The following is a 22,356-nucleotide window of genomic DNA, read 5'->3' as shown; positions in this document are numbered from 1 at the left end:
GGGGAAGATTTATCAAAGTGTGAATTTGGAACTCCCCACAATAAAACGTTCTGTTCATTCCTATGGGATTTATAAAAGCCTCTTTATCAAATAGTGAAGTCCATTGATGAACAGAACATGGGTGAGTTTCATATACTGGATACAGCTGGGAATGGCCTCAGAGAGCTTTATAAATAACGTTGTACATACTTATAACATTATTTAGGCTGCAGTGTTTTACAGTTTGAGACTTCTGAGTAGGTCACATACAATGTAGGCAGTGTACTTTCTTATGCATAGACTGTGTGTCATGAATTCAGAGCCTACAAATAGCACATACACTGCATAAACACGCTGCCTGTTATATGTATAAGTTGACGCAGCACGCTGCCGCCGCTCACATGTAAATTGTTCTTTACACAGAACTTTCTTTCCAAAACTAAAAACGCACGACAGAAACAATGATGGTACAGCAGGTTACCATACCGACCACTATACTAGCGACTAATGTGCGCATGTTCGCTCAGATCACGTGGGTATAATAAACTGCAGAGGCTAACAATTTATCCTTCCGCGGTGACGCAAGCAAAAAAAGTTCCAACGCCGCTGAGCACGCCTACTATGAACGCAAGCGAGGCATTAGTATAACGCACAGCCAACAGAGTGGCTTGTCTTAGTGTCATCAGTGTTACGTCATCTCCGTCGCGCAGGGATTGGCTTTATAAGGGCAGCGCGGCGTCTTCCGGTCCTCTTTTCAGCCCTTGATTCCAAAATGGTGAGAGATCGTCGCCGGGAGTGGCAGCTTTAGACCAAATAATTTATTTGCAAAATCCGCCCGTGTAGTATGGTTAGTTTTCTGGGCTCTGTGCTTCCCCTGACACGTGCTGGCAGCGTGATCGAGTGTGCGGCGCATGATAGGGAATAGCACGCGGTCGCTGACTTGTTCCTCTCGGAACTCGGGACGGAGGCCTCATTCACCAGCGCGAATCGGTCGAGCTATACGCTCAGTACAGTGTCCCAGTAGCGGTATGAAAGTATCAATTGCGACCGCTTCCTGACTTTATGTCCCTTATGTATTCATTAATGAGGCCCTGGCCTGTCACCTTTCCATTAAACCGGCTGCCCGTGACCACTGCACTAAACACACCCCTATATCTCACGATGTATTCACTGCCGTCTTCTACTTCCTTTATGTCGTACACTGTTTCTTGCAGCAGTAGAAATCCTGGCGCTGCTGCTTTACGTTAGTCGCAGCGTTTAGCGTCTCGGCGGCGTTTAGTCTGCTCCAGTGGAGAACATTAGTGGACACAATGCCTGTAGCTACTTCTAATGGAAACTGCAACATTTTGGGTGGATGTATCCCATTTTGTATGTATCCCAGGGTTTGTTACATCCATCACTGTCACAAATGTTCTTCCTTTTACTACTACTACTAACCCACAGCAACTTGTTTTTGTTGGAGGTCTCTTAAAACAAAGGTCACTAGAAGTCTGCGAATAGAATATTGTATAGTCCTTTGAGCTGAGTGTTAAAGGGATGGTTCAACTTTCAGTTAAGCAACTTTTCAATTGTCTTCATTAATTTGTTTGTTTAATAATTTGCTTTATTCTTCATCTTCCCAGCTTTCAACAAATCAAATACTCTGTAAGGCTACAGATATGTTACTACTTTTAATTACACATCTTTCTATTCAAGCCTCTCATATTCATATTCCAGTCTCTTAATCAAATCCATGCATGGTTGCTTGGGGACTTTGGACCCTAGCAACTAGATTGCTTAAATTGCAAACTGGAGAGCTGCTGAATAAAAAGCTAAATAACTCAAAATCCACAAATAATAATAAACGAAAACCAATTGCATCAGAATATCTGTTCATCATACTAAGTTACTGCAAAGGTGAACAACCCCCTTTAAGCCAGGACACCAATATCTGCTGGGCACTATTCTGGCCATTGCTTTTGTACAGTGCTTATGTTGTAGGTTAGTGAGTCCAAGTGCCACATGTTTTGTTGTAATCACTTGGGTTTTATGATTCTTCCTCCTGGTTTATTTTAACACAATGTCTTCCCTATACAGACCAAGAAGCGAAGGAATAACGGACGTGCCAAGAAGGGCCGCGGCCATGTCCAGCCCATCCGTTGCACAAACTGTGCTCGCTGCGTCCCAAAGGACAAGGCCATCAAGAAATTTGTCATCAGGAACATTGTGGAAGCTGCAGCTGTCAGGGATATCTCTGAAGCCAGTGTCTTTGATTGTAAGTTTACACTTCATTATCAGGATGTAGTGAGGAATTAAGCCAGTGTCGGCCAAGCTGTTTAGTCTGCAGGTGGCTTCCATTCACCTTGATGGGGGTGTTTAAAGGCCTTTACCTAAATGCTTTGAGGGGGCAGAAACAGCTGTAAAATTCTCTTCCATGTTAACTTTTCCGTTATAATTGGGTTTAACCTTTTGCAGGCTTAGTTTATCTGTATATAATTGTGTTTTGCTTTTACTACTTCAGACATTAGGGATTCTTAATTTGTACACGAGTATGTACATGTTCTTGTGAGCATTCTGTAATCACATGCAGTATATTAAGTTGAGCAACTGCAGCATCTGAAAGTCTTCAGAATAATATACTCGGCCAGCGTCTAATCTCCCCGAAATGCCTTCCCGCCGGCAAGAATACGAATCGCCGGCGGGATGGCATAAGAATTGCTTCAGATTTCCAAAATCGCTCGAAGTTTCCTCGTGAAGCAACTTCAGGTGACTTCGGAAATGTATGCCATCCCACCGGCAAATCGTATTCTTGCCCGCTGGAAGGCATTTGGGGAGATTAGTCACCCAAAGAAGAGATTTGTCACTCAGTGACTAATGTCCCCCGAATCTTCACGTGTGCCACCACCCTAAGTGCGACTTCACTGAGTGCATTAAGTAAATGTTCAGTTGAAGCCTAGAAAGAGTTCCCCTTTCTTAACCATGGAGTTATTATAAATGATCAGCCCTGTGTTGTGAGGTATTATCTGATGCTGCCCCTCTACTACATTTCTTGTATCACTCATCTTAGATGATTTTCCTCACTCTTCAGTCTGTGCCAAATGCTTGAGCCAATTGATGCAAGTTCTGCTAATGGCACCTGATGAAATGACTCGCTATGAATGTTGTTTATTTTCTGAAAGGCACAGCCAACATACAATAAAGCTGCAGGTGAAAGCATTTTGGGCTTAAGTTGTCCTTTAAAGAAACACCTAAAATAAGGATAATTTGTCGTATGAAATACAGGTAATGGGACCAGTTATCCAGAATTCTCAAGACCTGGGGTTTTCGAGATAATTGATCTTTTCGTAATTTGGATCTTCATACCTTAAATCTAATAGAAAATCATGTAAACATTAAATAAACACAACAAGCTGGTTTTGCTTCCAATAAGAATTGTATATTAGTTTGTAATAATATAACAGTACCTTGTAATTGATCCAGAGACCAAGTAAATTTGCATAAACTTCAGTCTATGGGAGATGGCCTTTATGTAATTTGGATAACAGGTTTCCGGATAACTGATGTCATACATGTAAACATAGTTTGAGGGCTGTACAACGTGGTTTCATGTTGGTTTCTCTGGATTCTTGGCTATGGTTTCTGAAAAGGTTATGTGGAAATCTTCAGCTTGGTGCAGTTTTTGATTTCATGAAACATTCGTTTTCTGCAGTTGTGCAAAACTGAATTAACAAAAACCCTTCTTTTTCAGCATATGCACTTCCCAAGCTCTATGTGAAACTTCATTACTGCGTCAGCTGTGCAATCCACAGCAAGGTGGTCAGAAACCGCTCCCGCGAAGCTCGTAAGGACCGGACACCACCTCCCAGGTTCAGGCCTGCGGTAAGTTTTCCTACCTGAAAGCTCTGAAGCTTAACTGGGCTTAGTCTTTTCCCTGCTGGCCTTGGATATTGCTTTACCCTGTGTTTCCAGACATGTGGTGATGCATAATATTTAGGGTGCTGGCAATTAGGTACTTGACAGCCCATTACATACAAAGAGTATCTCTGTATGCCACATTTTCTGTAGATAGACTACAGCTTGGAAGCTCAGTTCAAAAACAGGATTTGTGATCACCAAAGCCCTCCACTATACAAATTTACTGCTACTTTTAGCTAAGTAGCACACTTAAAAGCAAGTTCACGTTTATATTAACACCTAGGTATGTTAAGAGAATGGATCTCTGCAGAGCAGCTTTTCCATGGCTTTTAAATTAGTAGCAGTCTTATTCTATCTAACAGCCTGCAACTGAAAATGCTGCCTGGTTTTTGGTCTCTGACCCCTGCAATTGAAACCAGCTGTGAGGCCTTCATTTTAGTATTTTTAACTGAATCTTTAATTTCTGGCCCTATCTAATTGACCTTCGGATCTGACTTCCAGGCTGGTTTCTAAGATATTTAAAGGGGTACACTCAAATACTTTAGTATGATTAAGGAAAATAAAGTATGTAATAGTTTCAAAGTCATGTGTAAATGTAATTACATTTGAAATCAGTGGTTTTTCTTTGTTCCTTGGTTCCCTTTAAGCCCTAGCAACCACATGAGATGCAACAGTCTGAATGTTGCAGAAATAGACTTTCAAAATACTGAAAATGGCAAATCCCTAGAATACTTTTCTATATCATACTAAGGTTATGAACCACTCCTTTAAAATATACATGAAATACAATTAAGTGAGTGCTCATCTACATAAAACAACATGCCTGGATGTAAAGTGCCTAAAGGTACCAGGAAAGTTTGAAATACTGCTATGTGGTATCTGTGTATTGTGCTTCTTCTTTTTCTAAGTGAATGGTGTGTCGGGTTCTATATTTCCATTTGTAGTTTTTCCTTATGGATATTTTGTTTTACCCAATTTTCTGTAAGTTATTTTGAGTAAATTGCATATATAGTTGGCCCATTCAAGTATTCAATTGTATGTGGCTCTGCATTTGCAGTAGCTGACTTGATTTATTTTTTTGCAGGTTTTGAAGTTCACTGTCAGTATGTCATTTTAACTCCTGCAAAATAGATTTTGAGCTTTGACATTCTAGGATTATATTCAGTGTGGACTGGGAAACTGCACGTTAAACCCTCTGGTGTATCACTGCCCCCTTAGGCAAAATAAAATAAGCTATTTTAGAAAGGGTCCAGTATTCATGGTGTACTGTCCCTATAGTCGATCCTGCTGTACATATTTGTGTATATATATATCTGTCTGGGTGTGGCCCTACAAAGGATACTTGTGGCCCCTGCTCTGCTTAAAGGCTCCATAGACTTTAACTCTGTGATGTCATAAACTTTAAACTAAACCAGCCCTTATACATTCTATATGAGAACCAACTGACCCACTACATGGAAGTTGGACAGCACGAGTCTGAGTGAATGTTTGCTATTTGCACCCTGGTGTTGCTTTTGAAGTGCATCTATTCTGTATTTTTTGTGTATGGAAATCTTGGCTCACTTTGCTTGTTTTATAAAGCAGCATTTCCGATGTAGCTATAAACCTAACTTCTTTTTTTCTTTTCCCTCCCAGGGTGTACCTCAGAGAGCACCTCCCAAGCCAATGTAAGAGACTGTGGCTAAGATGTACCTTACCAAATAAACTGTTTAAAAACAATAGTCTGTCTCCATGTTTTTAAAATGGTAAAAATTCTTATTTTGCAAAGTATCTGTTTTGAACATCCCAACCCTTGTGTGTACGTGCTTTACTGCTAGTTGTGTGTTCTGTCACAGAAATCATAGGTTAGCAATGAGATTTGCTTCATCAATAAAAACCAAGATTGAGCACAATCAGGTTGATCCAATTGTTTGGAACCAGGACAAAAAATTGCACAATATGCCAAGCTATGGAGACCCACCGTCAGGAAGGAACTTGCCTTTGTGATCCTCGCCACAGGATTTTCACCTGTTAAGTAGATATCTGATACTGTTAGGAGGAGCCAAGTTGGAGGTTTTAATGGCTTGTGTATAGACACAAAGAATATAGTCGCTAAAAGAGTATAGTCCCCATCTTGCAAAGTGTCTGTGACACTCGCTTAAGTAACATAAACGTTTGTTGTTGTGCCTTCGCTGACCAACTTGTCAGTCGGCCTTCATTATTTTAAATGCTTTTGCATTGTTAGCCCTCCAATTCTGGCCTAGAACTGAAAATGTGGTTTGCTGGGGGTCTGCAACATCCGTGACCAACAGTCAGTGAAGTTTTAGTTTTGTTCTTATAAATGAGTAAAGGAAGCCATAGATGTAGAGATCCGTTCGTTTGCAAATGTCTCTATCGTGCTGATCCGAATGTGGGCCTATGGCCCAATGATTGTATCATAATGCATCTGATGGGGTCGGATCTCTGGACCGCATACTCACAGATGCGTGATAGAAAGGAGGTAATTGCAGGAAGTCCACGGCAGCAAGCTGAGTCTGCAAGTGTATCTTTATTGGGGTAGTGAACAGCACACAATGCGGTTGTGATCCGACAGGATTTTTTAACCTGCCAATCGAGAAGGGAAAGCCCGTTGCATGACCCCACACATGGGCCAATAAGCTGCCGACTCGGCCTGTCAGCAGCTTTTATCAGCCCATGTATGGGGGCCTTAAGAATACTTTTATCTGCAAGCCCCAGGTCCCAAGCATTCTGGGTAACTGATCTTCCCATAATTTGCATCTTCATATCTTGTCTACTAGAAAATCATGTAAACATTAAACACAATAGGCTGGCTTTGCTTCCAATAAGGATTATTTACATCTTGGTTTGGATCATGTACAAGGTACAGATTTATTCTTAGAGAAAAAGGAAATTTAATTTGGATAAAATGGAGTCTATGGGAGACTGCATTTTCGTAATTTGGATCTTTCTGGATAACGGGTTTCCAGATAATTGATTCCTTACATGAACTTTACTTAAGTGGTAGAGTATGGGTGTGAGCTCAACCGTGATTCCCAGCATGGTCTTGATCATTTGTACCTTGGGGGAAATACCGCATTGGCACATACCAGCAATTAGAAGACTGGTGTACAATGCCTATAGTTACTATCAAGTTAATGGGTAAGTATTGTGTATAGTTTGTGGGTCCACTTTGGCCAGATGGCTATTCTTTTGCCCTTTATATATTACATTACACTGCTCTTAAAATACATGGCCCTGCATTTTCCATATTCTAGGGATTACACTAGTAACTGGATAAGCTTTCACATGTAACATAGCCCTCGTCTCTTTCTAGGGGTTTTTTTTTGGTTATTGATGATTTTTAGAGGGTCTGACAATTATGATCTACATTATGCAGTTCAAGAAAATATTTTGTTACAGATTAAAATAAAATAGCATATGGTCCATACACTGTACATACTCAGTTTGCCACTAGAGGGCTCTAAAGCATCGAGGGTCAACGGTAGAAAAACAAAAGTGGCCAGTAGAAGGGGAAATCTGCACTGTTACAAATAGTATTTGTATTCTACTACTCTGAAAATCAGTGAGATATCAATGAGGGTCTAACTTGCTATGTACTTTTTTAATATTTACAGCATGTACATTAAATTGCTGCCTGATAGATGGTGCCTTCTTACATGCATCTCACAACATTGATCTACATTTTATATACTGTAGTTTGTATATAACGGCCAATATCCCATGTATATTGGAATAGTTGGTTGGGTTGCATAGGTTGTTGGTTTGAATAAGTAAAAAGTTGGGTCATGATTCTGCAGGTGATTGTCTTTTTTTCAGCCAGCTGCTGGTTAAACAATGAATGCAAGCATTTGATTGGTTAGCTTGCCACAGGTTACTGTCTAGGGCAAATCTGCCCAGTGTTTATAAATGAGCTAGAGACTAGCTATACCTTAATAGACAAAATATACTCTATGACCTCCAGATATCTTCAGGAATATTACAGTAGTTTTCTCATGAGTAACTTGTATGTCTGTTGCAGTGGTCCCCAACCAGTAGCGCAGGAGCAACATGTTGCTCACCAACCCCTTGGATGATGCTCCCAGTGGCCTCAAAACAGGTGCTTATTTTTGAATTTCTAGCTTGGAGGAAAGTTTTGGTTGCTTAAAAAACAAGGTTTTCTGCCAAACAAAGGTTGGGGACCCCTGGTCTACAGCATTTTCACCCATGTAGATAATTAACCAAAAAATTGTATGTTTGTTTAAAACAGTTGACATTCCCCTTACTCTGTGCTCTTATACCATTTTCCAGTACACATATTATAACAAAATAATGTGTTACACAGGGTTTAAGGAATATTTGGGGACAGGCATCATAATAAAACTATGGAGGGCTGTATATGGCTCCACAACTCTCGTGTTACAGTCCTGTCACAGAGGTTTGACACTGCTTATGTCATCCAAAACACATTCCTTCCAACCACAACAGCAATTTATACATAAGGTGCAGCTCATTATCATATCTAGTGGTTATATTCATAATGTATTGTTCTCTGGATTTAAAGATAGCATGCCATAGTACAGACAAGCAATGCACTCAGGACACCGTCATGGTTTTAAAATGCAATATATACCTTAATTATAAAAATGTTTTTTATGCTTTGGCGTACGACTGCCATCACACCATCTCCTAGCACCCGGTGACCTTATGCATAAATGATTCATTGCTTAGTTGGCAAATTAGTCTTTAGCTATCATAAAATATGTTTCAGTGCTGGTACCTGTCTCGCTTGCCAACTATGCCTAAGGGTAAGGTCACACTGGGATATTCGGGAAGATTTAGTTGCCCGGCGACTAATCACCTCTTCTTCGGGGAGACTAATTTCCCTGAACTGCTTCCCACTGTCTTCCGCCTGCTAGAATTAAAAATCGCCTGCGGCATGGCACTCGCGGTGCTTCGTTTTCCGAAGTTGCCTCACGAGGAAACTTCAGAAAACAAAGCAGCACGAATGCCATGCCTCAGGCAATTCTTCATTCTAGCAGGCGGAAGACAGTGGGAAGCAGTTTGGGGAGATTAGTCGCCCCAAAGAAGAGGCGATTAGTCGCTGGGCGACTAAATCTCCCCGTATCTCCCAGTGTGACCTTACCCTAAGGGAAATAAAGGCTACAAAGGCAAATTAGTTCTATTTGTCTGCCAGATTGTATTTCCATAAAAAGGTGCACATACATGGGGATGTTCAAGAGAACTAACCAGAGATTTATTCTCTAATGGACAAAATGTAGATCCTGTGATCCTGTGTAAAAGACTTTTAACACCCCTTGTAGTTCATATTTCTAACTTCTTTATTCTGTCTCTTTGAAGTTCCGCTTACATTGTTCAAGTCCATGTCTGTGTTTTTCAAAAAGTTGTCTGTCGGGCACTGTATTACTCTGATGTTCACCCAACTGCAACCTGGCCTCTCCTACATTCACAAATGTGCCATCAGTAGTGGTCCATGCCATGCTATGGAGTTTGATATTATTAACTACTAGTAATACTGAGGTCCCAATTGGAACCCTGCCCATACTCTATAATACTATTGTTAGTGCAAAATGCTTCTTTTCATTGAATTATGTCACAGCAGAATATATGTATACATTTAAAGCAAAATATGTATTTCTGCAGTAAAGTTTATTGCTATAGTACATGAGTGCCCATACTTTACTAATGTGAGGTCTACTTTTAGTGATGTTGTCCCATTATGATCTACATCCATAAAAGCATTGTTTGCATTCTGTTCCACTGAAAATATTACTTAAATATTGTTTTATGAGAAAGTGTATATTGCTATATTTAACAAACAGCTATTACTTCTGTAACCTTAATAAATATCCGAATGAAAAGCATGAAATAGAAGGGTGAAATGTATTGGTGTAAGTAGAATGAAAAGTACTGGTGATATTACTGCAAATTTGATGCCATGTTGTTCCCATATTTAGTCCCTGCCTTTTGCCTCACGGTGACTAAAAGCTTATTCACACTTTCAGTGTCCAGCTGTCAAAAAACTATTAATGATGTTGATGGACAGGCATTAGTCAGTGCTGTGCAATAAAAACACAGTTGCAATTTTATGCTCAGAACAACCAACAAAAAGAATGTAATGCAGAAAATATTTGCTCTAGTGCCAGACAGTTCCACATGTCTGACTGATCTACCAATGCTTAATTGTATGGTGATGAAATCATTTATGGTGAACTATAGAACTAGAAAGGAATCATGCACTAAATAATATAATGAATATATATATATATATATATATATATATATATATACAGTATATATATATATATATATATCCTTATATCATCATATATCATCCTTGAAAAAGGTCCCAATGGGGACCAAAACTTCAGAAGCAGATACTATGTAACAATAAAAATTACTTTTTTCACTAAAGCGAGTGCTGGTTTGGAAACTATTGGTGTATGCAAAATTACCGTGCACCCCTCTCTTTATCTAAATCGCCTTGGAGTGCGGATACTAATTGGAAAATTATATATATATATATATATAGATAGATTTGTAGCATCTGGAGGACAGCAGATTGCTAATACCTGCTTTATAATCATGTGAATTTTACAGTTTCCCCTCTTAGCCACCAGAGCCTGGAACAGGTACATCGTCCTTCTAATACCAGCACTGAATAGACCTGAAATGAGTCAGTCTTTGGCTTTTAGAATAAGAATTGCTAAGGTCAGTGTCTTTTCTCATAAAAAAAAAAAAAAACAATAAAATGTCTGACTAACCCAACCAGTGTACAGTGTCCACGAATAAACTCTTCGCTACTCTGTGTTTCATGTGTTGACTTTAAAGGAATTGTTCAGTGTAAAAATAAAAACTGTGTAAATAGATAGGCTGTGCAAAATAAAAAATGTTTCTAATATAGTTAGTTAGCCAAAAATGTAATATATAAAGGCTGGAGTGATTTGATGTATAACTTGTCAGTCAGAACACTACTTTCAGCTCTCTTGGTTTACACTGACTGGTTACCCTGGTTACCAGGCAGTAACCAATCAGAGACTTGAGGGGGGGCCACATGGGTCATTTCTGTTGCTTTTGAATCTGAACTGAATGCTGAGGGTCAATTACAAACTCACTGAACAGAAATGTACCATGTGGCCCCCCTTCAAGTCGCTGACTAACTCAGAGTTATAGAGCTGAAAAGCAGGAAGTTGGATTCTGACTGTTTTATTAGAAATCTGTTCACTCCAGCCTTTATATATTACATTATTGGCTAACTAACTATATTAGAAACATTTTTTATTTTGCACAGCCTATCTATTTACACAGTTTTTATTTTCACACTGAACTATTCCTTTAAGAAGTTGTAGGGACATTTCCATCCAGTAGAATCAATAGGAATGAAGCATGTATACTTATGCATAGTACTGGGCAATGGGATCATACCTCCAACTGCCCCGTTTTTCGCGGGACAGTCCCGATTTTGACAGCTCAGACCGCAGTCCCGGGATCTCCTCTACTGAACAGCCAGAAAAAGATACAACGTTTCTAACTTAATTGGCTTTTGGCAGAGAGTCCAGAATAGATACTTAGATACTTTTGTAACCGTTTAAGATAAGAAAGTCTATTGGGAGAACTTAAAGGGCAATTCACTTTCATTAGCAAAACTGTAATAACACATAAAAACCACAGAAATTTATTCAAACTTTCATAACCTGCCAAATTTTGCAAAATGAACATTGTAATTAGGGGGTGTGGTCACAAAACAGGGGTGGCCAAAATGTTTTTGGCTGCAGCAAATCTTTTTGTCCTTCCAAAAATGTTGGGAGGTATGGGATATGGTTGTCCTTTATGCATAGGTGATGATACTCATAAACAAAAATTATGTTCATATTTTTATAATTAGAAGTCATATGCCTCCAGAGCTGTGTGGAGCTCCATTATTTACATAAATTCCATCTACCTACTCTGTCACCTTTAGCTGCTGAACTACATCAATTTAGGCTGTCTGTGGGCCTTCCCCATTTGCTTGTTGGAAGGCCCCACAACCCAGGAGGCCTAAGTGATCAGTGAAATAATATTTGGGTCCCCCTGGGGTCTCATGATTATTGGTGCAAACGCATGCGCAGATGAAAAAATAGCTGACTTTTTAGTTAGATGTGAAGAAAGAGGAAGATGGAAGAGGATCGCTACATGGTGCTCATTGGTATAACCCTGTGCCGGTGCAGTTTTCTGCTTATAGAAGCACCGGCCCGGGGTTACAGGTAAGTCAATACAATCACTTGGGGATGCCTAACATTTGGCACCCCCAAGTGAACCAAGCCTTTCCTTCTCCTTTAATAAAAAGCTACACATTGTTTTATCAATAAACATGTAACATGAAAAAACATGCCCCTCTGAGGCATCAAGAGAAAAGACCTTTTGCCCTTTCCCTAGATCCTCTAATAGTTGTTATCTATAAAAAGGGTTATGATTCATATACAAGTATGAGAGGGAAGCTATAAAGCAAACAAAGTAATAATCCAGTCTGCAAGGGCAGAAGGGTATAAGCATGCCATTGTGAACAGAGTACAAAATCCGTGCAATAGATCATGTGCAGGGAGAAGGCTACAGTTGGGCACAGGTCACTTGAGGCAGAATATTTACTGATTTACTTTGTTATACAGCTGCAGTGTTACCAGAGGCAGGTACATTCTGTGTGCACAACTGAAACTGGGGTATAACCCCCCAAGGACACTGCTGCCATGAAGCCAGTTGAGAAAAACGCCTCAGGCGGCAGCAGCCTATGAGTGAGTGCACCCACAAGCACGAAATGCGTTAGGCCCTCATTTTGTAATGTCCTAATAAATACTTGAACTTTTAACTACTTTTTGGCTGACTTTTTGGAGGAAACTCACAACTCTTGTTGTTCTATATACATGCACCCATAGACTGAACTGGGAGTATATCCTCTTCCCTTCATTATTGTTGGTAGGGCTTATATTGGCTTTTTGCACCATTCCATTCTATTGCTTTACATCCAGGCCCACTTGTTCCCCAGCCCTCAGGGGTCTGCTTCCTCTATATTTACACCACTGGCTCTGACACTCAGAAAGGTAAGACCTGGATGCTTGGGGGAGGCAGTATCTGAAAGGGCCCCTGAAATGCCCCTATACCCCCAATCAGGGCCAACATCAGAAATCATGGGGCTGCGTACAAAAATACTTTTTGGGCCCCCTGCAGTGGCGGAACTATCGGGGGAGCAGCGGGTGCAAGCAGGCCAGGGCCCGCCCCCCTCTAGTTATGGTACTGGCCCCCTGGACCCTGCCCATCCCAGCCCCCAAGCCCTACTCCAGATCCTGCCCACACCACAGTAAAAAGGCCACACAGACATCAGCGTTAAAAGGGTTTACACATACACAAGTTATAAAAAGCCATTGATGGTCAGGATCCCCTTATAATTTTAATATAAACACTGGCAGCCAGGGTCCCAAATAAAATAAAAGTTTTTTTTGTTTTTTTTTTAAAAACATTAGTGGCCAGGGCCCCCCTACAAGTTAAAAAAAAATCATTTGTGGCCATGGCCCCCCTTATAAGTTTAAAAAAAACACTAGTGGTCAGAGGCCTATAGAGTATTAAAATAATACATTGGTGGCCAGGGTTATTGAAATTAAAAAAAAAACTGGTGTTCAGTGGAACTTACCTTAGGCTCCTGTTGTGGCTTCAGGACTTCAGCTTTGCCTCCTTTGTGGCTTCAGGTCTTTTTGAGGTCTTCAACTTCGGTTCTTTCTGTGGCTTTGGGTATTTTCGTGGCTTCGGCTCCGTTTGCAGCTTCAAGACTTTGGATTTTCGGGTCTTCATGATTAGGGTCTTTTTCGGCAGTTCAGCGATTTACTTTGGCGCTGTTAAGGGGGGCCCCGATAATTTGAAAATGCAGCACAGCCGGGCAGCTCTGCCCCCAATACATTGTAAACTGGTTTTTTCCCATAACACAACTAACTTATAGGGGAGCATCTGACTGCAATGAAAAGATATTCAGAATCATAACCTGCACACAGGTGTCAGCTCCCTGCTGCTGTGGACTGGGATTTAAAATAGGTCCTGGCATTTCAAATACACAGAGGCCAAAACAGCCCCTCACCAGCCTAATAAATAGTGACTGTCTGTGGAATCTTACAGCAGCCCCTCTGGCATTTGCCAGCATTCCCAGATTGCCAGTCTGGGCCACCATCTGGGCCACCATTAGCATTACTCAGTCTTGATGTACAGGTTTGCAGCCTGGCCCAGTTTCGGACGCAGCAATTTGAATGATGAAGAGAAGGTATTTCATTGTGCGAGTTACTGCGTGCTATTCTCATACCTGCCGCTAGGCGTCACCGCTGATCTATAACCTTTGAACATGTTGTGGGCAGCGGCGGAACCTGTTCCTTCCCACTTGTTCCTTTTCATGCGATTGTTTTCGCAATTTGTTCATTCTTCCTTAGCATTGTGGAAAGGAGTTTCGGAAAGGTGTGTCTTAAAGGCACAGAGCAATAGCATGAGGCAACTTGTGTTTAGGGACCTGTTGACAAAAAACAGTCCAAAATGAAGTACTTAGAGGTCTTAGAGACGAGGCAGACATTTTGGTGCCCAGCCATTGAGATTTACTAATTTATATATTGTTTTGTTTTTTTAAACTGTACATTTATAGGTACTTCAATTGTTTGTTGGGTGGTCCCTCACTCCAGAAACATCAGGGCTCTATCAAACAGAAATTAAGAGGGTATTTGCCGCACCTTCTAACCTAATGTCTATACCTCGGGAGGTCCTTGGACCGAGGGTCTGGACACCTCGGTGTAGATGTGCTGACTACTCCTATGTAAATAGAAAACTGATTCAATGCTCAAGAGAGCAGAGTCAGTGGCACCGTCCAAGCCACACAATATCCAAGGTATAGGCAAAAGTTCACTCTGGAGAGCCAATTTAAATTCAGTGTATTTTATTCAGACACACAACATGTTTCGGACAGACATGTCCTTCATCAGGTGCTAAGGGTCCAAATTTTGACAGGCACCCCCTTAGCTCATAGCAAGGTGCAGTGCCAGTAAGTATAGTCATATATAGAACAGGAATGTCAGAAGAGTTGTCCTTCAATTGTACGAAATTGTGGGAACTCTGGGAAGTGGTGTAGTTTCAAATCAGCTGAATGGCAGCAAGTCGCACACGGTCAATGTGTCCCAGGTCGGCTCTCAACCCATTTACCGGCTCAGGACCAATCAGAGCGCGGGAGGGAGGGGCCTATTACAACTTTCTCTTGTGCGAGGAACTTGAGAGAGACAAGCGCTGTCAGAAAGTGAATGTCCCGGCGCTTTACCTCACGTCCTACTCTCTGTCGCACCCGGGATATTGTTATTGGATTATTCCAACGTGCCCGGGACATGTGGCAGCTCATTGGCTGATATCCAGCACAAACCACAACTGCAAAGCATGGGGGACTCGCTGGGAGGATGGACTGCCCTGATTCTGCTCTGCTGCCTTACTATATCGCCCGGGACAAGCCAGAGTGGTAAGTGTCATCTCAGCTGCCCTCACCTGTACCAGGGACATGCGGCCAGAGCCTGAGGTGTTTCCTACAGTTTATCATTTCTCTGCGCTGTTCCTGGACCTGTCCCCCCATGTGTAGCTTCTGAGCATGTTGTGGGCAGCGGTGGAACTGGCTCCTTTCACTTGTTCCTTTTCGTGCGCTTGTTTTCGCAATTTGTTCATTTTTCCTGAGCATCATGGAAAGGAGTTTCGGAAAGGTGTGTCTTAAAGGCACAAGTCCCTTTGTCGCGATGTATTTGCTGCAAAATCAGCGCAAAGCGCAGCAGTGATTTAATCGTGGCCATTTTAGGGCAACACAGACTTTGCACTGCCCACTTACGTGTATAATAGTAGTAATTAGGAGCGCTCTACCTTCATTTAGACCTGTGTAAGGTTTCTGCTGCTAAATTGGACGACCCTCGCCTGCTTTTTGGGTCCACTGCTAGATCCAAAGAAAAACATCCAGTAGCACTCAGAGATTGATGCAAAATCCCTGGTGATTTATTTATCTCATATATGAACAAACGAGGGAAACGTTTTGGGCCCCACTGGACCCTTTATCAAGCAGTTACTTGTATAAAACTGTTCTACCCTTATCTGTGAAATTCAGCTCACGCAATGTAACAGCCTTTGCCTCTCAGAGTTTGCTGGGATTTTTCCTAAACCCTAAGGTACCACAGCCCTGTAGAATATGTTTTGCACTCTAAAAATCCATGCTAATAATAGTTATTGCTTTCTACTACTATACCTGCTATCCCACAGCCACACTCCCTTCCCAGAGACTATTATCCAACTGCTACTATAGGCACCATCTCTCCCTACTATACCTGCTATCCCACAGCCACAGTCCCTTCCCAGAGACCATTATCCCACTGTTACTTTAGGCAACATCTCTCCCTACTATACCTGCTATCCCAGAGCCACAGTCACTTTCCAGAGACTATTATCCTACTGCTACTAAAGGCACCATCTCTCCCTACTATACCTGCTATCCCACAGCCACAGTCCCTTCCCAGATACTATTATTCCCACTGCTACTACAGGCATCATTTCTCCCTACTATACCTGCTACCCCACAGCCACAGTCCATTCCCAGAGACTATTATCCCACTGTTACTTTAGGAAACATCTCTCCCTACTATACCTGCTATCCCAGAGCCACAGTCCCTTCCCAGAGACTATTATCCCACTGTTACTATAGGCACAATCTCTCCCTACTATACCTGTTATCCCACAGTCACACTCCCTTCCCAGAGACTATTATCCAACTGCTACTATAGGCAACATCTCTCCCTACTATACCTGCTATCCCAGAGCCACAGTCACTTTCCAGAGACTATTATCCCACTGTTACTATAGGCACCATCTCTCCCTACTATACCTGCTATCCCACAGCCACAGTCCCTTCCCAGATACTATTATTCCCACTGCTACTACAGGCATCATTTCTCCCTACTATACCTGCTACCCCACAGCCACAGTCCATTCCCAGAGACTATTATCCCACTGTTACTATAGGCACCATCTCTCCCTACTATACCTGCTATCCCACAGTCACAGTCCCTTACCAGAAGCTAGAAATGCCATATTTTAGATACTGAGCTTATTGAACCAGCCGAAAAGGTTCAGATTTTTTACAGTAGTAATGATGTAGGCCTTCAAAGTTGTCCCATCTTGGATTTTGTTAGGAGTGTCTGTGACCCGCACATGCTCAGTGGGCTTTGAGCAGCAGTTGAGAAGTTAAGCTTAGGGGTCTTCACAAATCATCAAGCAGAAAATGTGGTTTGTTTGTCAGAAAAACTGATGCTTCAAGGCTGATTATTAAATTCTAGTGATAATTGTGCAGGTTCTGAGCTGACATGTACCAATAATCTGATTTACAAATCAGTGTTATATTGTGACAATTATAAAACATATATATTCAGTTTATTGTGCATCTGTACCTAAGCTCAGTAAGTGACAGCAGCACAGAGCATGAGCAGTGAATCAGCAGAAAACAAGATGGGGAGCTACTTGGGTATCTTTAAGGGCACAGATCTTTACTGCTAAAGAGCTGTGGTTGCCTTTGACTGGTACAGAAGCCCACAATATACAATACAACATTTCAGCCCTATTTCTTTGGTTAAGCTTTAGTTCTTCTTTAACTGGCCTTCTGACTTGCTTAGCCCCCACCAACCACTCTTGCAAACTGTGTGGGAACCTGTGAGTTGTAGTTGAAAAGCTGCTGAAAATTACACATAATCACTTTCTTTTAGAGGCATGCCTACTCTTGTAACTGCAAATTTAATTCAAACTAATTTGTCTATCACCAATGTACTGGTTTTATAAAAGGCAGATTTTAAGCGTGCAGCTGTACTGTGTGAATTAGTCCCATAATCTCAACTTTTTGTTCCCATGTCACAGATTTTGGTACTTTTGGTAACAGTCAACACAATTTTAGTCAACAATAAGTTTGAGTCAAAATATGTGAGAGTAAGTATCACATTGTCATGTTGACGTGAGCATGACTGCAGTATGATCTGATCTTTGGCCCACAGGTAAAAGATTGGATTCGCATGATGTGGCCCAATGTAGGTGGTCACACTGGAGCACTGCGAACTGTGGCTACCTCCATGAATACAACACTGCTTGAGTTCAGCAGGACTGTATAATGAACTTCGGTTGGGGGAGGCACATAGGTGTCTCCATTTTTTGGAGGTAAAAGCAGTCATATTACTATCACATTTCCATGCATCTCAATGAGATCTTCTGCCAATAGTTCTGTGAATGATTGCTTGCAATAGGCACTGTTTTTTATATATCTTGCATCTGGGAGTTATAGCTCTAAACAGCGTGACCTGTATATGATATGTCTGCAACCTTGTGTCTCTTTATATGAATGTGGAAATCTTCAGTGACTTTATATGAGTTTATATTTTACTAAAGGGGGTGCATTATTCCCTGTGTAACTGTAATTGTAGACAACAAGGTGTGCATATAGCTATACAGAAAAACAATTATATGCTTTCTATCAATTTAAGTTGCTGTACTTTGACTCCACAGAGTAAGGAAGGGAGGGGTAGTTAAATATCAGTTTGTTAGTTGGTTTATTGTCTTCCCCAGCCCTGTTATTCAAGCTGATATGTTTACTGAGAAAAGTCTTGGCTGGAAGAATTGCCCTCCTGCTGGCAGTTAATGTAGATCCTTACCACCTCTTTATTCCTGGCCCATTTCTACATCTGGGTAGAATTGCCAACTGTATCCAGTTGTTTTGTGGAAGGGCAGGGTGACAGGGTGTGAAGCAGGTGAAACAGGTTTCCGTTGTTTTTCCTGTGTGACCTTGTTCATCTTCATACATACCTTTTTGTCTACAAGGTGAATAAAGTGCCAGAACAGACTATTTATAAGCAGGGTTGATTTTTCCATTACCATTTCTTATCTAATATAATAACAAAACTGAGTGTGTGCAGCCAAGATTTTAGCCCCTCATTTGAGCAGTGCTTTCTTTCTCCATGGTGATTGTTCAAACATAATAAGGGCTAATTACTAAGGGCTCTTACACATGAGCGTTTTTACCTGCGCTCCCCTGCGTTCTGTTTTTCGGCGTTCAGCCGCAGGGGAGCGCAGGAATAGACGCATTTAATTATTTCAAATGGGGCTGTACTCACACAGGCGCATGTAGGCACCGAACGCAGGAAAAATGCAGCATGTTGCGTCTCAACCTGCGTTCGGTGCCTACATGCGCCTGTGTGAGTACAGCCCCATTTGAAATAATTAAATGCGTCTATTCCTGCTCTCTCCTGCGGCTGAACGCCGAAAAACGGAGCGCAGGGGAGCGCAGGTAAAAACGCTCATGTGTAAGAGCCCTTAAAGGGGTTGTTCACCTTCAAATACTTTTTCCATTCAAGTTGTTTTCAAATAGATCACCAGGAATAAAGGCTTTTTCCAATTCCTTTCTATTTTCTATTTGTGACTGATTCTAATATTGAATTGTAAAGTTTCATTTTTCACCTTATGTCTTTCTGTAGCAGCAGTGGGGTCACCGACTCTGTAACTGTTCTAAATTGATACATTAGTTGATATATTTACTATTTTTTCCCTGCTGAGCAGAATCGTTGAGTTTCATTAAAGGCAGCTGTTAGAATTGATACAATAGTTGCTAATACTCCAGAGAGGCTACTGAGAAATATATCAACTAATTGTATCAAGTAAGTGTAGCAAATTGTATCAGTTCAGAAAGCTCCTGGATCACTGAGCTGCCAGACTCCAACAGTAGAGACACAAACTTTAAACTTAAATTTTGGAAAAACGGTAAAAAAAAAAGCTGAAAGCAATTGAAAAAAGTCTTTATTTCTGGTGAACAACCAGATCAGTTCAATCAGTTCAACTGAATAAAATGTTTGGAAAGCGAACAACCCCTTTAAGAGTCTTCAGTTGAACGTTCATTTAAATTATAAACAAAAATAATATTTTTGTGATTTAATTCAATACTGGTTCAGAAGCCCAAATAATGTACAGCATTTCTACCTACTTCTTTAGTCAGGCTTTAGTTTTCCTTTAATAAGAAAGGGGCTGTGTCACTTGGTCCAGGGGTCTCTGCCAAAAACTGTACTCTAAATTCTCTTCTCACAGAGAAAGTTAATGCTGCCCAAGCGGTTAGTTGTGAGTAGTGTGCACAAGTCACATCAAGTTTTAATTTTGCCTGTTCAAAATCAGGTCTCAGTCAGCTATTTGGCAATATTTGTGATGGCGGATTCCATATTAAAGCAATCTGTACATCCTGTGTATAATTTTTAATTTAATCTTTAATTTTTCTGGGGGTTGTACCCAGTTTAAACGTGAAGGTTCCATTGACAGCCCAAGATTTCCTTTAGAGTTAATGATGTACAAAGTTCCTTTCAGTTCCAATAGTCTGCACACTCAATTTACTATGTGTGTGTAGGAGGAAATGGCATTGTATTAAATGGAATTATAGTGACCTGCTCTAAACATCATGGGGAGCCATTACTGGATCCTGACTGTAGGTTAAGAACCCTTTTTGTACAGGAAATTAGACTATATACAACTGTGTAGGTGTTTCTTTATTGCTTGTCAACTAAGGGGGTTGTAGAGGAAACAATAACTGATTTTAAACACTAGCTTTGCCAAGAACATTTGTATGCTAATGGAGAATATTTTATATTTAGATTATGCTAGCAATATGACAGCTCTCACATAACTGTGAATGTTACATGGACATAAGATATATCTTTATACCGTACTGTCTGTTGCTGATGAACTGCGACACTTGGCCATAAAGTTTATGTTTATATGCTTCCTTAAAGACCTCTGTGTGGGTGGTAACTTGAAGTGGGCAGCAATTGTAAAGACTACTACTTTTTATTATGGCCTAGAATAATTCAAGAAAAGTAACCCAGAAAGTAAACCTACTTAAGTATAGACAGGGACTTTAATACATATATTTTGGGACTGCCCCAAGATTACACCAATGTGGCAAGATATGGAGAGACTCATTACAACAAAGCTGAATATTTCAATAGTGATCACGCCAGCTATAGCTCTTCTGCATATTTTCCCAACAAACCTTGAACGCGGTGAAGAATTTATACTACACCACATGATGTTTGCGGCAAGGGCCTCCATAGCTAGAATGTGGAAGGCAATTACAGCACCTACAATACTCCAAGTACTTAAAGATGCACAGTACAGCATGACAATGGAGGAATTAATGGATTGTGATATTAAATGGGCAACCCAAAATACAGCCATATGGAGAGTACTTGACTTGTGCAGGCAAACACTATCTACTCAAGGGACAACAGGATCTTGGTTTAAGTGAAGGAAGTGCCTTTTCATCCCCCTTTTTTCTCTACCCCTGTACCCGGATCCTTATCCTTACTAACAACCCTCCCTTCCCCTTCCCCAACGGTCTACTCAGTAATGCGTAAAGAAATCTGTATGATGCATGAAAGTATACTGTATACCCAACTTGCTTTATTTTATTTTTTTTGAAAATCAATAAAGAATATTAGGAAATTAAGTATAGACAGGGGATAATATATAGCAGCATTTTTGAGAAGGCTAAATCTTCACTATTCTCTGCATATGAGCTTGAACATTTCAAATAGGAATCCTATCTGCAGTCTGGGTCTTCATTACAGGAGTGATTGAAAAAAATCTGTAGTCTGTATTCATTCCATAATAACCTTTTGTGTATTTGCAGCAGAAAATCCAATTGAGTTTAGCACTCAGCATTGTCAGTTGTACAGCCCAGTGACTGGTTGGCAGCTCAGCCCTTTACACATTAAAAGGAGTGGCATGGTAACAGCATGTTGCTCAAACAGACTACATGGGTGATATTTGATGACAAGTATAGATGAAAAGCAAACATACAAAGGAAAATCTAAAGGAAACAGCAGGAGAGTTTGCAAACAGCAGGCTGAACAAATGCTAACTAAAAGGTGGATGGAGCAAGGAGAACTGAGGTTAATAGTTTAGCAAAGAGAGATGGTTTATCCTAAGGATGTTATATGTCTCTGCATGTCACCTACTCAGCACTGTGACGGGTCACTAGTCTGCAAGAATTGACGCAGATGCATGGGGAGGCATTAAATGTAACTTGCCCCCCCCCAAAAAAAATAATAGAAAAGCCAGGAGTACTTAGTTACACTCTCCAGCCTTGCAATAATACAGTCCAGTTACATGTATGGTTTAATGTGTATTGGTTTCAAGGACTGCAACTAGAAAAAGGCTAAGTGGTATTATAGTAATGAACCTAAGGGAGAGGCACAGTAGCACAGCACACCGGTTCTTAGATGTCTTGCCAAAATAGCTGCCTTAGAATAACTGCTTTTCTTATAGGTACAAGATTGGAAACTTTTGGGCAGGGGAGAAGACTACTAATAAAAGGATTTACACTTATAACGTATAACCTCCTCCTCCTCATATGCATTTAAGCCTACAGTATGCACAGATGCAGTGGTGTAA

At 40.9% G+C, this 22,356-nt stretch overlaps 2 protein-coding genes across 5 annotated transcripts in view; both read left to right on the top strand.

Annotated features, from left to right (window-relative positions):
• Positions 1-591: 591 nt before the first annotated feature.
• Positions 592-5,592, top strand: rps26.S (ribosomal protein S26 S homeolog). 3 transcript variants are annotated; one of them, XM_018250021.2, is made up of 4 exons: positions 592-754; positions 2,056-2,233; positions 3,707-3,837; positions 5,509-5,592. In XM_018250021.2, exons 1-4 carry the CDS (start codon positions 752-754, stop codon positions 5,542-5,544), a joined length of 348 nt encoding a protein of 115 aa, XP_018105510.1. In that variant the 5' UTR covers positions 592-751; the 3' UTR covers positions 5,545-5,592. The 3 variants fall into 3 exon arrangements, with proteins under 3 accessions (XP_018105510.1, XP_018105511.1, XP_018105509.1); XM_018250022.2 differs by having other exon boundaries at positions 688-826; XM_018250020.2 differs by lacking the exon at positions 592-754 and adding an exon at positions 1,294-1,347.
• A 9,240-nt stretch (positions 5,593-14,832) lies between these two features.
• The window catches only part of erbb3.S (erb-b2 receptor tyrosine kinase 3 S homeolog), a 71,520-nt gene continuing 63,996 nt past the window's right edge, over positions 14,833-22,356 (top strand). Inside the window, exon 1 of one of the 2 annotated variants that reach the window (XM_041584385.1) lies at positions 14,833-15,373. In XM_041584385.1, the coding sequence (XP_041440319.1) occupies positions 15,295-15,373 (79 nt within the window). In that variant the 5' untranslated portion in view covers positions 14,833-15,294. The remainder of the gene's footprint in view (positions 15,374-22,356) is intronic. The other variant, XM_018250019.2, reaches the window with a different exon arrangement.

The sequence above is a fragment of the Xenopus laevis genome, chromosome 2S, assembly GCF_017654675.1.
Source record: "Xenopus laevis strain J_2021 chromosome 2S, Xenopus_laevis_v10.1, whole genome shotgun sequence".
In the NCBI taxonomy this organism is placed as follows: Eukaryota; Metazoa; Chordata; class Amphibia; order Anura; family Pipidae; genus Xenopus; species Xenopus laevis.
The sequence above is the reverse complement of the archived record's forward strand: the minus strand, read 5'-3'. Positions and strand labels throughout refer to the sequence as shown.

Excerpts from the sequence above, each read along its gene's own strand:
- rps26.S (XM_018250020.2), top strand. The coding sequence starts at position 1,309 with ATGGAAACTGCAACATTTTGGGTGGATGTATCCCATTTT. Across the intron at positions 1,348-2,055 it reads GGGTGGATGTATCCCATTTT|ACCAAGAAGCGAAGGAATAA; the intron begins GTATGTATCCCA and ends TTCCCTATACAG. Across the intron at positions 3,838-5,508 it reads CTCCCAGGTTCAGGCCTGCG|GGTGTACCTCAGAGAGCACC; the intron begins GTAAGTTTTCCT and ends TTTCCCTCCCAG.